At 41.4% G+C, this 17,140-nt stretch overlaps 1 protein-coding gene across 1 annotated transcript in view; it reads left to right on the top strand.

Annotated features, from left to right (window-relative positions):
• PDZRN3 (PDZ domain containing ring finger 3) overlaps positions 1-17,140 on the top strand; it is a 218,924-nt gene that overhangs the window by 9,954 nt on the left and 191,830 nt on the right. Inside the window, exons 2-3 of the mRNA XM_037019319.2 lie at positions 4,508-4,594; positions 10,569-10,676. Coding sequence (XP_036875214.2) covers positions 4,508-4,594; positions 10,569-10,676 — 195 coding nt within the window. The remainder of the gene's footprint in view (positions 1-4,507; positions 4,595-10,568; positions 10,677-17,140) is intronic.

Below are 17,140 nucleotides of genomic sequence, written 5' to 3'. Positions count from 1 at the left end.
TCCCGTGGCCGTCTCTGCCTGGGCCTGGGCATGGTTTCCGCTCTTCATGCCCTGCAGCCCACCTGTCAATAGCGTTTCCTGTCCCATCTCTTCTCCTCTGACAGTCCAGACATAGTCTTTTGTCTTCCTTCTACCACTTTCAGATTAAAAACTTTCTACTGGCCCTTCAGCAGTCCTTCCAGAACGTGTCACCCTTTGTCCAGGTTTGGGGAAAAGAGTAACATGTACATGCAGTAGTTCCAATCAGATGGCCAGCTGGGTGATAAATATATAACGATCCTTGTTTGCTGACCTTCAGGCCCCAGCTCTCCCAAACTTGGTTTAGACTGACTAGATTAATTTAGGATTAGACATTGTCCATTGCTTAGATTATGCGGCAGAGTGATGTAGGTAGTATAAGAGGACCACGGCCTCAGTGTTGAGCTGTGCTAGTCTCCATCCACACTGTGCCCTCACTTCCTTTTTGAGCAAGCACTTAACTATTGGCCAGACACTGTACTGAAGTACTTTGCAACGATTGTCCGCTTCATGCATACTTCATGATAACCCTGTGATGTAAGAAGAAATCATTATTATATGTTTTGTGGATGAAGAGACCAAACTCAGGCTCTGACTCTGAAGTCCACAATCCTGACTATTACTCAATTCCTGTTGGGGGCATAATACTATTCTGATGCCCTTTAGGGCATACCAACTACTTCCTGTCTTTGCCACTGTTACTGCATCATTCAAGGCAGCTTTGCTTAAAACTCTAATTCCAAAACGTATTTGATGTTTAATATTTCATGACACTTTACTGTGAAGGCTCAGTCTTTTGAGGCAAAGCAATTTAGGATAGGATCCAAAAATTTACCAGCATAGCACAAAGAGCCTGGGTGTTGGTGTCCCATGGATCTGGATCCCAGTCCTGTCTCTCCCACTTTGCAGCTCTGGGATCTTAGGCAAGTATATGAATTTCTCAAAGCTTAGACATTTTCTCAGGTATAGACATTGATAATAATGCCTGCTTCCAAAGGTTTAGGTTTTGGTTGATCAGTTATTCACGTGAAATAGAGCTCTTTCCCATCTTTGCTGTAATATATATGATCATTGAGAAAATTTCAAAGCGTGGATTATGACAACCTACCAGAAGAGACCAATACTGATTAAATTTTCCTGTAGACAGAAGATGGCTTAACATATTGTCTGTGACCAGTCAGGACAGCAGCATTGATGAGAGCTTTCACTCTTTTCCCATTTATGCATCTCTTCAATGGGTGGAATATAATTGAATGAGAATCATTTAAATGCCCTCTATCCAGATGGATTTTGACTCCAGAAACAGGCTAAACAATTAAGCAGGAATTAATGTTAATGTGGTAGATGTGTTATGTGCAGTCTACTGTTTAAATTCTATATTAGTATTTCTTAAGAATTAGAAATTAAACTGAAGTAGTTAAGATTACTTTTGGGGAGGGGAATGGAAAGGAAAAACTAGAGTCAAGCTCAGGATGCCAAAGAAACTATCTTTGCTAGTTAAATAGAAAAATGAAAGGAATACAGCCTAGACAGCTTTCTTTTATGTTATCGCTTCCAGTATTATGTGTTGAGTCTTCCCTATGTTGCTCAGTGCTGTCAATCAGTCCTGAAATGGGCAGTGCCACCTAAAGCCAATGTGTAACCCTTCTGGACTGCAGACTAGGTCCAGATGTGTGTAGAAAACTAGAATAACCCTTCGTTCTCTCCAGCAATTGCATCTGGCAGAGGTAGACAGTTTGTTCCAAAATGTTCTTTGCAACTTGCTATTCAGCTGAGGAATGTCATGTTTCGCGCATTTTCTCATTTGTTTCTAGAGACAAATCTCTGAGGCTAGGGCCAGACTTAGGTGTCTTTGGGCATCTTAGATTTGGTCTTTCGGAAATAACTATTTGAGTCAGCATTTCTGAGTTTTGTTCTGACTTTGGTTTTCTGAGTAAGACCTCCTAGAATGAGTTCCTTTGTGGAACTTTTTGGAACTCCACCAATTGAACCATCTTGGGAGGGATCTAAGATGTCATTAGACTACATGGCATGCTTTTCTACATTCCACATTAAAAGGGAGTAGTATAGAAGAGTAAAGTCAGTCAAGAATTGGAGATCATGGGTTCAAATCAAGCTCAACCTCTTCCTCTTTGACATGGGACAACTTTGTTAACCATTCTGCCTTACCACCTGTATCATGAAGATATAATAGTGCCAGTTGATAGGATTGGTCAGATGAGTAACAAAATAAAGCACTTAAATGATCAATATAATTTCTGGCACATAGTAAGCAGCCAGTAGACGTTAGCTGTTACCATTGCTAATGTAGTGAAATAATATTTCTTTCTTTTTCTTCCATCTTTTATACGACTGTGGTTATCACACAGTAGATTTAAAACTAGTGTTTTTAATAATTTGATTGTCTGTTCTCCTTCGTGCATCATTTGAGATCATCAAACTGGCACCATCTGTCTTGGATTATTGTGTAACTGCAGTTTCTCTCTCTGAAAGTCAGAAATGTTAAGATATGTACAATAACATGATCAAATTACCGTGTATTTCTACTTTTTCACTCCTCTAAGATAGCAAAGCAAGCAGTGGGCTCACCAGGATTTTCTGTTTCCAAGGCAGAAAGATATAAGCTATTTCAGTTTGCAAATCATCATGTTCACATTTCTAAACTATTAGGTTGATCCTGAATGTTTATGCTGGTACAGCAGTGAAAGTTGTTGTCTTTTAACTTAGTGTTAGTCAAATTAATTATAGAAATTGATAGCATCACCCCATGCTCTGGATAGTGGTGCTGTGAGCTGGAATTTAAGAATTACAAAAGTAAATAGGGTTGTCATTATAGAGGCTCTGGTGTTTTTTGTTAATTATAGTAGCTTGTTAGAGACTTGCTGATCTTTTACATTAATATACTCTCAAATATCAAGTAAGTAATCCTGCAGACATGAATATTTTGTCATGTTGCGCTCACAGGATGCCTTGTTCTCTCATCAAACACTATCTTTTTCTAACAATTGCCATTTTTGTTTTTACAGGGTTTTAGTAATTGATGTTTAGATTGACATGAAATTGTTGAAAATATTTTGAATTCTGCCATCTGCTAACTAGTCATGAGAAATAGCTGTGGTTACTAAGATTTTAAACATGGGATAATATTTTATATTGAGGACCCTTAGTCTTTAGTTATATGTGTGTGTGTATGTATACTTTTTTTTTTTTTGACTCCATTGGCCACAGTTCTGGCCAAAAAGGGAAACATTTTTACCTTGACAACTGCAGCAACACAGCCGCAGAGTTCCTGAAAAACCCCTGGGCCCTGCAGGGCAGGAAGATGGTTTGCTTTGCCAGTGTGGCTGAGTCGGATAGCATCATTCATGCCATTTAAATGTTGCCATTTATTTCCCTAGAAAAAATAGATGGCAAAAATCTGATCAGGAAGCAGTAAATATCAGCATAAAATCTCTTTTGTGATAAGCTGTCGGTGTGGTTTTTTAAACGAGCTTACAGTGAAGTATTTCACTTATTTAAAACACACCACCTTGAGGGACCGTCTTTAAACCGAAAATGCAAGTGAAGCAATTGCAAGTTTGTATAGTCAGGACATGGGAAGTTTTGCATATCCTTCAAATGACAAAGTTTCAGAAGTGTATCAGCAAGTTTACTGTTTGTGTTAAAGCATCTTTAAGCACAATGTGCACATAAGGTTAAATGTGTTTTGATCCATCTGTCTGTTACTTGAGAGTGGGAGCTGAGGTGCCCTGGCATCTCCATCCCTTTTGACTATTGACTGTGTGCCTGTGTGACCTGCCTAGGTGACTTCTACTGGTTGATTTAAAGGGGTTCATGCGGACCAGCCTACTTGGAACAGAGTGTTTTCTGTTAAGCGGTCTGTATCCCCTGTGGACTGGACAGTAATTACTTTGTGAAAAGGCCCCCTCCCCACTTTCAGTAAGATTCAGGATTTTTTGTTTCCATGTTTGCATCTGACTTTCCATGCACTATCTTTCCCCCAAGCCTCCTAAACACAAATAACCATTGACAGGCCGAACGTTCAGGCCATGGGCAGACGTCCGTGAGGATTGCTATTTGAACCTTTCGTGACAGAACATGAATGCTGCTGTTGAGAATGATAGAGAAACAAACAGAAAGTAGCTGTCTAGACAGCCAGCATCCGATGAGCTGGTCAGAGGAACGATGCATTTGCAGACCAAGGAGTCATTGATAGGAAACGTTCATTAAGCATGTCTGGACATCTGCAAACATTCTTATGTGGTCACTCCAGAGTTAGGCAGTGTCTAGAAAAGTTTGTGACCTCCTCCTCCACACAGGACAGAGTTTCAGCTTGGGCCCCAAAACTTACCCTGGATACACATCCCACAAGACACACTATTTCTGACGATCAGCTCAGTAGTCCATGAGTCCACTTAGATCAAAAAGAAATTGCTCACATCTATTTCCTGTTAGTAAATAAAAGCTTGAACGTATTTGTTCCCTGCAGGGTGAAGAAACCAGAAGCCTGACTCTGGTCCTGCATCGGGACTCTGGCTCCCTGGGATTCAATATCATCGGTGGCCGGCCGTGCGTGGTATGTTAGCTGCTCAATTGGGTTTCTCCTTTCCCTGATAAAGCTGGAAGAAGGGTCCTGGTTGAGGGGTGAGGGTAGGAATGTTACTTACCTCATTGCAGTCTGTGTAATCAGTCTGTGGCTTATGTAATATCTTCACCCTTGAGGATTTTTATTTAGTTGTGGTCTCCTGAAATAGCATTGTTCTAGCAAAACAACAGTTTTAGAACAATCTAAACTGGTAAGCTTTTGGGGCACAGACTGGTTGTGTAGCAGTTGAGCTAAAGAAAGCTGTGGGAAGTGTGCGTCTGGAAGTTTCCCTTCATATTGGGTGTGGGCTCCCAGACTGGAAGTCAGATCTGGAGTTCTGCTCTGGCATCTCTTCACCAGTCAGGGACGAGACCCTAAGCTGTGGGTTATTGTGTCCCTCAGTGTTTTCCTCCCACAGCAGCTCTTTTTCCACCCCACTCATCATTAATAAGCCCCTCCTCCCAAAAGAAGGGGCCCAATTCAGATCTGTCAGTTTCAGTTGGAGGAAAATGTCCACTGCGGAGGCCCAGGGAGGTGTCAGAGGATATGTTTCAGGACCTCACCCTTCAAGCAGGATTGCTAGAATGTGTATCTCTTTGCTTGTTTCCTTTGCTGACCATTTCCTCATCTATTAGCTTAAAAGGGAAGTAGTCAAAAGAAAGGAAAAGAAAGCCAAATTCACTCGTTCGACAAAAAGCACATTAACAAGTTTGTGACTTGTTAGCTATTGTGCCCCCTAGCTGTTAACTAGGGGTTGGGAGATACTGTGGAGGCCAGGGGGACTGGGCCCCTGTGGTCATTGAGTGTATGTGCTGGTGGGGACATCAGTCAAAGAACAAGTAAATATATCAATTAAAGATAGGGGAAATTGTCATGCAGGAAAAAATAAAAAGGAAGACGGCATATGGTAGATATAACAAGGAGCAAACGACATTATTGGCTAGAGTATGAGGAGAGAGAGGAGTAGAGATGACGCTGAAAGCTAAAGGATTAAGAGGATGTTAGCCATCCGGATAGGGCTGTCATTTGCCCTGCCTTCATGGCGTTCATCTGGGTGGCGACACTGATGAGCTAGGAGAGGTGGCACTGCTCTCACTGATGGACTCTGTGCCTGGGGCCATTGAACCTAGGGGAGGAGGTGCCCACTGGAATGGAGTTCTGAAGGGTGAGTAGGAGTTTCACGGTCAGAGGTCCATACATAATATGGTCACTTGAGTACTCTTAACTATAAACATTGAGCATATTCAGTTAGCTATAAAATATAAATTCACTATCACATGAATGTTCCTTGCCTTATCAAAGTGACATGCAAAAAGGAACATTTTAAATGGTGAAATTAAAATAGGAGTATGAATAAAATTTCTAGAATGTTTTTTCATCATTCCAGTGCACTGTGTTGCATGTGCCCATCTTTGAAGAGCACAGAGCTAGAAGAAAGTGGACAGGCCCAGGGAGGCCCATACAAGACCAGGAATCAGGACAAAAGTGGAAGTTGGGGGAACTACAGGTAGTAGAATATGGTGGAAGTTGAGGGGTAGGATGGTCAGAAGAGGCCTGCAGAAGATGACCAGGGAATAACACGAGGAGAATTATGATTAAATTCCATTTGCTTTTGACCAAAGCCACAGTTTCAAAAATAACCACTGTTTATTGTAAGAAATGACAACGTAGTTATAGGTGATACAAAGCCATTACAGTGACGAACCTATACATGATCTGCCTTATAAAATACAACATATAAAAAAGACCCTTTAGATGAGGTGAAAAGACCAGAATTCTGAAGGGGATCAGGGCATTCCCTCTTTGCTGAGTCCCAGGGGCTGTACACACGCCCTTGTGTTTCTCCTGTTACTGGGTGGAATTCTTAAGAAATTAGTTAAGTCTAGTTGGTAGTATTTTACTTTTCCCTGCCCCTAGCTGAGTGCGGCCACAGGGCTGCCCTGATGTAGGCCTCGCTGCCGGGGGTCAGCACCCTCCCGCTCTGGGGTGGGGTGCGCGTCTGAGGACCGGTCACAGGAAACGGGGACTGGGATAGCCCTGAGTTCTCCAACTTACCGTCAAGAGCCTAACTCGTTTTGCTGTTGAGCATGAATAATAGAGAGTTGGCTGAACTTGGTTTCCCTTCATATCTGTGATTCCTCCTCTCCTCCCCCGTTGTTACCAGTTTAAGAAACAAAGTCAGTAAAACAAGATGCACTTCACCAGTAGATGTGGAAGGAGCTCCTACAGCCCAAACAGCCCAAATTCTCTGCTCACCAAAGCGTCTGTAGGAAAAGGGGCCCAGGGTTTCACACATGCTTGAAATGGGGAGGCATGCCTGTGGCTTGGTGATAGTTGAGAAACATAACTCTGTGAAAGTCCATGAACTGTTTAGTTTGTGCACCTCTCCGAAGAGAAAGGACGCTCCCAACCTCACTGGGATACGGTTCTTTCTCGTGCTTATCAAAGAACATGTTCTAGGTTATTTTCTTTCTCCTTTAAAAACGTGATTTAAGTACAAACCAGGCTGAATTTGTAGCATTCGAAAGTGTTCTCAGTTTATGTGGTCTTTTTACAAATACTACATGCATTTCCCCTGGAGGAAAAGTTAATTCCATATGCATGCATTTCCCATAGTGTTTTTTAAAAACTTGTCCTGATAAGCAGAAATTGCATAATGAAACCTAAATGTATTCTGCACTGTTGCCTAAAAATCTGGCAGGTCATTGAGAACATGCTAAAAAGCCAAGATGGAGCCACAGTGCACACTCATTGTCAGTTATTGGAAGTAGAATGCACTACAGATGTGTGTTTTTCCCAAGACATTCATGGCTTAGGTGCTTGGTTCGATTGTGACAGCAGCCCAGCCAGGGGGCTCTGACATAAGGCTTTTCACTGCATGATGCAAAGTATATGCACTTAGCAAAATCAGATCATTCATTCATTAGTTCTTCTATCCCCAAAGACATAGCAGCTGGTCTGGTGTATAGAACCTTTCACTTCAGCCTTTGGCAAGTGTACGTCATAGCTAGGTACCCATGGGAAGAAAACAATCCCTTTCATTTTTCTTTTTCTCAAGCAAGCAAAGCAAAGCAAATTCCAAGTCACGTGGGTCCACCCTGACAAACAGCTCTAACTTAAAATGTATTAGGAGAGTAGTCAAACCAACTAAGAATTAAGGGATGTCCTTTAAGAGAAAAATCTAGCCATCAAGGGTGTACTTGATTTGGTTTTCTTTGGTTTTGTGCTTTCTGTATTTTTTTTGCATTTTGTTCCCACCCTCTACCAACCACTGTCTTAATTTAACCTTAAATTTTGGTGTTTGCTCTTGCCTGTTCCTCTCTGGTTTTTGCTTGAATTTTCTGATGCTCCAAAGAAAAATTATCTGTGTAAAATGCAATATTCTGCAAAATGAACCAAAGCCAGAATCCCATCCCCTATCTCCTTCTTCCTCTCCAGCCAAGAAATGCAAAGCAGTTAAATCAGTAAACACAGATTTCTTTTTCATTTGATATATAGACATCACCTCCTCGGGAACTCAAGCTTGTCCATAAATCCTTTGCGGTTCACTGAGAATCTTCATGCTGCTCTAGTGGAATATTCCATAGCCTGGAAGGTTGGACTTCTGAATTAGTATATATTTTTGAGATTTTTCTCAGTGGGAGAATTAAATTGTACTTAAAGCTTATGTAAGAGAATCAACCTATTACCCTTAGTTTGAAACTGACCTGCGCCACTTAGCTGTGTGACCTTGAATAAGTTGCTTAACCTATCTCAGGCTTTTCATTTATGAAATGGAATAATAGTACTTGCCACTTTTAGGTATTGTGAAGACTCAGCAGTGGACATAGACTACTTACTGTGTACCAAGTACCTAGTATGTGCTCGGTAAACAGAAGGTGTTACACAGGTTCTCATATTTGAGATATGCATGTAGAGAGCTGTGCAGATGCATTGGGACCAGTGCATTTTAGTTAGGCAGCTGTGAGGAAGAAAGGTGTGTAGAGATTCGGACGGTAAAGGGTTAGTGGGCCTGTGTGGAGTGTGTGATGCTGGGCAGGGATGCTTTTGGGGAGAGCTGATCTAGAACAGCACCCGCAGTCTCGCTGACCCTTCTCTTTGGAATAGTGTTGATAGAATCCAGATGGCAGTTAGAGACCTCTCTTAGTCGTGAGGATAAGTGTTGGGAAAAATACCTAATGCTCATTTTAGGTTATGATTTTGGTTTCTTCTGAATCATATAACAGAGAGAGAGAGAGAGAGAGTGTGTGTGTGTGTGTCTCTTTGTGAGAAAGGGAGGGAGAAGGGGAGGGGTGGAGAGCCTGCTTTTCTCATCCGTATTTACTGCTGTTGCAAATGAGAAGGAAGACCGAGCCACATTGAGAGTCATCCCTTTCCCTCTTTAGCCTATAGGGTTTGTTCCTTTGCTCTTTAAAGAAAAAAAATATTGTGTTTTTCATAGTTATTTTTTAGCAAATGGTATTTGTATGTATTTGCATGTAGAGAAATTAGTATTAAAATAGATCTGGGACATTATGGCAAGGAATTTAGCATGAAGGTAGATTTTGGAGTTTTTGTGGAACATCCTGAACTTAGTTTCAAATGCTTTCATTTGGAAACAACCCATGCTTTTGCCATTTAATTTATAAATCCATCTGTTAATCACTAAAAATTTAATCCACACACTTGGAGAAACATCCCAGTGCTGTTTGGAAAGAAGTTCATGAGCAAGCTGTGAGGGTTTTTTATGAGCTTATTGGAACTTTTTGATTTTAAATAAAAGAAGGATTTTGAGCAGTGAGCTGTCTTCTTTCCCAGAAAATTTCAGTCCAGGCTTTGAAAGATCTAAAGGGATTCAAGGAGTTTGGAGATCAGAATTTATTAGGATTGGGTGGTGTTGGTGGGCTTTTCTGATGCAAATCAGAGCAAAAATAAAATGCTTTTTTCTCAATCAGATTATTAGATATTTAAAAGCTTAATAATACAATTGACCCTTGAACAATATGGGAGTTAAGGACACTGTCTCCCAGTTGAAAATCCACATCTAATTTTTGATTCCCTAAGACTTAACTGCTAATAAATAGCTTTCTGTTGATTGGAAGCCTTACTGATAACATACAGTTAACACATACTATGTACATAATATGTATTATATGCTGTATTCTTAGAACAAATTAATCTGAAGAAAAGAAAACATGTTTTCAAGTTGTCACAGATCTCCAAAAAATTTTCCAAAATATTTATTGAAAAATATCTGCATGTAAGTGGACCCGCTCTGTTCAGACCCGTGTTGTTCAAAGGTTACCTGCTGGTCAGGATGTAGAGAATGCTGTGTCTAATGAGCTGTCAGCACAAACTTTCTGAAGGGTAATTTGACCATATCTGTCAATTGAACATCCTTTGACTGGACAGTGCCATTGCTAGGGATTTGCTCCCAGATACACATTTAGCAAAGCTCTTTCAAAATACAGGTAGGAAGGTGCTAAAGACATTATCTCTAATGCCAACAACTGAAACAGTGCTGATTATCACTATGTTGGGACACTGTTAAGCCAATCACCAAGTAAGTGGGACAGAAAGTGAAAAATCTCCAAGATTCTTAGCAAGTGAAAGAGGCAGGAATCACAAGGTTGGGGAGAGCATAATCCAATTTATATGCATAAAACAGGAGCAAATACATGTTTAGGAAGGAGATACACCAAGATGTTTGGGAAGGATGCATCAACTACAAACAGATACTGCATAGGGGAAGAAAACACTGGGTTGGCATTTCAAGGACTTAACCTTTCATACCTTTTGGTACCATTTCAATTATTTTACCATGTGTATGTGTGAATTTTAGTTTAAAACAGAGATTAGGCGAAGCTAACAGCTTCTATCCCACTGCCATCCTTGACACCAGCAATTATTGTGTTAAGAGGGTAAGCTTTATTTTCATGACCAACTTAATGCCTAGCATTCATGCGTGTATTTTCTTAACCCAAAGGACAACCAAGATGGATCGTCCAGTGAAGGAATCTTTGTATCCAAGATAGTTGACAGTGGGCCGGCAGCCAAGGACGGAGGCCTGCAAATTCATGACAGGATTATTGAGGTATGTGAACACTGGCCAGCGTCTCCGAATACTGGCATCCATCTCCGGCCGGCTCAGCGTGAGATGTGCAGTGGGGGAGGGAGGCCTAAACTGGTAGATAGTTGGGCAGGAGGCAGAATTTCCGATTGTGTGGGACCAGATCGAGTATTGATTGCCTTGATGTTATGTTTTTGTTTATATTGAATATAGAGAAGCCAGATTATGAGTGGCATGTTCATGATTTGGCTCTTTGCAGGCAGCCGTGCATCTGTTCGTATGCTTCGGTTACAGCTCTGTGTGAAAGCCGTTGGAGAGCTGTGCGGTAGTTGGAACCAGATGAACAGTCCCTGAAGTGCCAATTGTGTCTCTGTTCATACTGGTTACTGGGGCATAATGGTCAGCTTTGGAGTCCTCCTCATGTCCTCTGAGCACATAGAACAGTTATTTCTACAAATTACAGATGCAATGTTCTCTACCTATGTGTGTCCTCTTTGCCTGTGGTCGGTTTGTACAACTTGACCGTCCAGGGATGAGCAGGCAGAAGTTGACGTGCGGGGTAGTTACCCCCATCATCGCTGACTTCATCATTTTCAATTCTTCACTCAGCATTTTAAACTTCTGTATGGCATGTTTTATAGATTGGCACTGGGGGAGGTAGATCTCTCGGCCCCGTCATGCAAGATTTTGGAATGGGGTCACACTGTGGTCTAGGCTGCTCTGCGTTGCTGAAAGGATTATTCATTGCCTTCTTACATGGGCTCTTGTTGCAAAGTTTGGTACAAATGACTCTTTTTTGGCCATTCTTATTGCTCTTTTGATGGGCTAAAATTGTTGGGTCTCCTGCATGGAAAAAATTAAATATGAGTCTCCAAGATGATATGTTGAATGCCATAAGAAACTCACCCGTGGGCCACTAGCCACAATACAGCACATTAAATCGGAAACCAGAAAAACTGCACTGATTCCACTGGGTGTTTCTTATTCCAAACACATTTGCACAGTGTCTGTATTTCTTAAGTATTTTCATGGCCCATTTCAAAACCTTGGACCACGTGGGAACTCTGACCATGAGAGAAACTGTGAGCGAGGTTCACGTAACCCACTGGAATGCGGCCACATGCTTCTCCTGGGGAAGGAGTGTTGGGAAGACAGAGCAAAGTCTCCCCTCTCCAGTCTCCTCTGGATCCATCCTGAGGTGTGCAGAGCGGTACACTTTAGGATAATTTACATCACAGGAAAATATACCATTAAATCTCATGAGGAAACAGACGGAACAAGTTAGTGGATAAGAGTCACATTTCTGAGGGTGTGGCTGCAGTGCGGTAACTTACACATCATAAGGATCCCTGGCTTTGGTTTTGTTTAAGGACATTATTATTAGCTGCCCGTTGGCTTTTTGAAGGGTTCTTAGACCTGGAGCTCTTCTGCTGCGTGCTTCAGGGTCAGTCTCTGCACTTCCCAGGTTGGGAGAGTGGATTCTTTCCCTGACAGGAATTTGCATGGGCAACAGAGCTTTCTCAAGAGCTCAAATGCATACTTACTGTCTCTTTTTTTTTTTTTTTTTGAGAGAGAGAGAATACATTTTCTGAGACTATTGTTCAAAAAAGATAAGTACAGCTTCTGTTGCCAAGGGTTCCGTGGAATAGCCAGTTTCTCTAAGTAATGGAATTTCATTGCTCTTATGTTTTGCAAATGAGAAATCTACAGCTGGGCAGGATTTTCTCTTGGCAGAGGGTGATCTGTATTTGAAATGTTCAGCACAGTTTCTGGTAAGTCACATTCTCCCTTTGGACAGTATATAAAATATTAATCGTGTCCCAGTGTGGGGATAGAAATGAGGATGATCACAATACACAAACAGTGTATGTCTGATTGCAGTTGACACGCTGTGCCCTCCTCAGTTAAAGTCTAATCTCTTCTGACATGATACAGTGATTCCCATGACTGAGAAGTATGTTCTCTGGTTCACCTTGTCTGCATCTGAGTTTATTACCAGGCATGAATTTGATTATTTTAAGTGTGTGTATGTGTTTCATCACTGAGAGGAGTCACGGGCTTTCTAGATTTCCACCAGATTTCTTCCTTTTCGGGGGGGAGTGGAAAAACTACCAGCAGACGTTCTCCGTAAGAACTTTATTTGTGCAAAGGGGTGCTTATGTTGAATCCAGAGAGACTTAGGAAATCTCCTCCTTACTGAGCCTTCACTGGATGCTCTGCTTCCACTGCTGGCTGCTCCCTGAGACCAGAACAGCAGTCCCCAAGCATATCAGAAGCAGGCCCACTCTCTTTGTTTCTTAAAACAAATATTGGAAATGCCACCAATACTATCATGAAATCAAGTTCATAAATAATATTTATATACATAGATATCTCATTGCAGAGCCTATGTACTGTAATGTAGCAGAAAAGTAGAGGAAGACAGTTTATAATACAACTCCCTATCCGTATGTCAGTGCTGGGACACAGCGACATCAGAAGACCCTGTGATACCGCCGGCTCCTTGCACCTCCTCGCAGACTCGCTGTGGTGCTGCAGCCGAGGAAGCTGCCGGGGCAGGTGGGTGGGGCTGGTGACTCAGGCGCCGTGAGCAGCGTCCCCACTCATGATTCGATTCCCCATTGGGGTGAACAGATTGTGGTTAAATTCTGGCACAGCAAAGTACACTCTTTCTTTGATTTGCACACTTGGGTGTATTTTTTTTAATTGTGATGAAACATACCTAACATAAAAGTTACCATTTTAACCACTTTTAAAGACACCTTCCAGGGGCATTAAGCACATGCACACTTGTACAGCCATCCCCACCCTCCTTCTCCAGAACTTTCTCATCTTCTCAAACTGAAGCTGTACCCATTAAACAACCTTACTCCCCCTACCACCCGTTCCTGGCAGTCACCCCTCCACTTTCTGTCTCTCATGTAAGTGGAGTCATACAGGATCTGTTTTTGTGTCTGGCTCATTTCACTTAGCCTAGTGTCCTCCAGGTTCACCCATGTGTGGCTGTGTCTGAATTTCCTTCCTTTTTAAGGCTGAATACTTTCCCACTACATATATAGATGCATATGCCACGTTGTGTTTATCTTTTATCCATTGATGGACACTTGGGTGCTTTCACCTGTGGACTGTTGTGAATAATACCGATGTGAACATAGGTATGCAATATTTGTATAGTTAAAGTGCAAAAGAAAAAGAAAACCCTTGCTGTTTATATGTAAAGCAAGTTAATGTCTACACTGTAATTATAAAAAGTGTGTTATTTTACTTTCATGAATGTCTCACAGGGTTCAGGAGACATTGTGCTGGAAGCAGAGTAAGTCTCCGTTGCCTGGGACTCTGTGCATTGCAGGACTTCTGGCATCCCTGGTCCCTACCCCAGTCATTGTAACAATGAAGAATGTCCCCAGATCTCCAGCACTAACTCCAGGAGTGATGGGGCACCAGGGAGAACCTTATGTAAGGCAAGCTGCTCAGAAACAAAGCTGTCAACATTCCCTGCTTCCAGCCTGAGTGCCAAGTGAGAGCCCACCACTGGGTGTCCTGCCTGGGGGCTCCCAAGACCTGAGCTGGCCTGTCCTGGAATTGTGCCTGGGAATCTTGGGCTGCCTAAGATCAAGTGCCCTCCTGGCCTGTGTATCTGTGATTCTGGAGCCCATGCTCTCCACTGGCATCATGTTCCCCATAGGCCCTGGGTCATGATGTACAGACTGTTGTGTCCATCCTCCCTCATATCTGGTACTCAGAAAACAGCAAGTGCCAGTGTATTCCATGTTTGCTTCTGATTTTTTGTGTCTTATCCGTTGCCTTACTTAGGAGCTACCCCAGGCCCTTTTCACAACCTCTGATCCCACCTGTGATTGTGTATACTTACCTCCTATTTAATATTGTAGCACAGTACCTTTTGTTCTCAATATAAACCAGAAATACCCTAGGAGTTTTCGTGTTTCTGTTCAGGGCCTACTCTCTGACCTCCCTTTTGAAGATAATGGAGTGCTCCTTAACACGACCAGATTTATTAAAGGAACTATGCTTTTATTCAAACAGTTTGAAACCTTTGGAAAAATCTCAGTGCCCCCCAAGTGTGGTATAAGCAGGTTTTGTCACAAACATATCACCTTTCTCTGTGACCTCCAGAATCTACCCTGGACCAGTCACAATCAACCCAATTCTGTAAGTTATTTGGGAGACAGCAAAAAGTGAAAAATCACATGTGGTCAATATTACCCACAAAAATCCCTTAGGGAGGTGCCATGTGGGGAGCATACCATCTCTCCATCAGTCCAGCCAGCTGGTTTCCCCAGTGTTGGGCTGTTGCACTGTTTCCTCAGTCAACTACCATATGAGGTATTGGACTTGTTATGCAAATCCCTCATTGGGCCAATTGCTCCTCCAGAGAAAAGCCCAGGGAAACATAGACCTACAAGAAAGTAGCAAATGCACATTGAGGTCTGTGCTATCAATATATTAATTTCCCTTTCCAATTATTTTTATCCACATGGCTTGCATGTAAGTTAAACAACCAGCTGACCCAACTCCATGGAAATTCTTTCTCAAAGATTTACAGAAACCATCCACATTTATTTATTTTTTGCCAGTCTTTAAGTTTCTTGGGTTGAAGATTTGAGCTCCTTTTTGAGTTGTGCTAGCCTCTCATTTGGTGGTGAATGAATTTCTGTAACAATTGTCTGAGTTACATGCAATGTCCTGTTCTGTTTTGAGATAGCAAATAAGATTCCCTGAATGTGGCAAAACTGGGAGACTTAAGCCCCTGATGCCAATAACCATAATTTTGCAGTTTTCTGTAAATACGTGTTCATCTTGGAAGTGTTGCCATTTGAAGACCCAAAGATGTAGTTGCAGAAGCCATGTAACCACAGCAGCTTTTGTGTAAATCAGTCATTCTGTTTTGTTTTCTCTAGATTTAGTTAGTCTGTCCTTGCTAACAAGGCTGGCTTATGGGTTGACTAGAAGGGATTAAAAATGCCTTCCATCCCAGCTGGAATGTTTATTTTTAAAAAAAAGGAATCAAAGATTTTGTTCCTCTCCTTGTAACTTTTTATTTTGACGTACTTTCAGACTTAGATAAGTGAATTCCTGTACTGTCTTTACCCAGATTCCCCAAATATTAGCATCGACTACATTTACTTCACCCTTTTCTCTCTCTACTCTTTACTCCTAAATGCAATAGTATGTATTTTTTAGGAAGATGACATTCTCTTACATAACTATAGTGCAGTTATCTAAATCAGAAAATAAATATTGGTAGCATCTACAGAATTTATTCTGATTTCATTAATATCTCTATAATGTCCTTTAGAGCAAGAGAAAATTACAGATGATAGGGTTTGTTTAGTTGTCTCATTTCTTTAGTGTCCTTTGTGTTCTTCACTTGAGAGCAGTTCTCAGTTTTATCTTGCTACTCATGTCTTTGAATACAAACCTGGGTTTGTACTCATGTCTTTGAGTAGCAAGATAAAAGGTCATTACATGTAGAGTATCTCTCAATTTGTGTTAGTCGGGTGTTTCCTCATGAGTATGGATTCAGGTCATACATTTTGGGCAGGAATACTACACAAATGATACCAAGTATATCATGTCATGAGCCACATGGTGTCAGTTTGTCCCTTTATTGATGATGTTAACTGGGACCACTTGGTTAAAGGCATATCTGCCAAGTTTCTCCACTTTAAAGGTAGTGTTTTCTCCTTTATATTGTATCTTGTGGAAGAATATTTTGAGGCTATGTGAATATCCTGCTGTCCTCAACCTTTCATACACAGACAGGTTTAATGTCCACGTATGGCTTTTACTTGACTCAATTATTAATATGATGGTTGACAAATGGTGCTTTTCTAACTGCATTCCTTCTATATTTACTAGTTGGCTTTTTACTTGCCACCCCACCCATTTTTATCTGCCTATCTACCTGCATCTATTATCCATCCATCCACCTATCTATTTCAGTTTAGACTCATGGATTCTTATAATTTGGTGGTCACATGGGCCAGTTTTGGCCAAAAGAAGCTCTTTTAATCAGGTACCTCTATCGTCTTGACATTTTCTAATCATCTTTGAGCAGTCTCTTTCTGCACCACAGGATGTTCCAGGCTCATCTTGTACTCTTTGCCCTAGCTCTGGAATCAGGTTCTTTTCCTGGTAGCTCCAGCTCCATTTAGTGAACAGTGGTGTTTAGAAACCAACATACGGGTCCTAGTGTGATCATTATGAGTGGGGTTTTATTTATGCACTCTCAGAAGAAAGAGCTAGAAAATATAAATATACACATATAAAAACACAACATTAGCAACAAGAACACACACTTCTCCATCTATTTCTCTATTCATCCTTCTGTACATATTGAAATCTACACCTGTATCAATACTTCCACTTCCAAACCAAGTCTAGATGGTTAATTTTATCCTTCCTTTTTAAGTACTTCTAAATCCTAGAAGTACTTTTGAAGTGGTGATGGATGTGTCTTCTCCTTT

Source organism: Manis javanica, chromosome 3 (genome assembly GCF_040802235.1).
Source record: "Manis javanica isolate MJ-LG chromosome 3, MJ_LKY, whole genome shotgun sequence".
Classification (NCBI taxonomy): domain Eukaryota; kingdom Metazoa; phylum Chordata; class Mammalia; order Pholidota; family Manidae; genus Manis; species Manis javanica.
The sequence above is the reverse complement of the archived record's forward strand: the minus strand, read 5'-3'. Positions and strand labels throughout refer to the sequence as shown.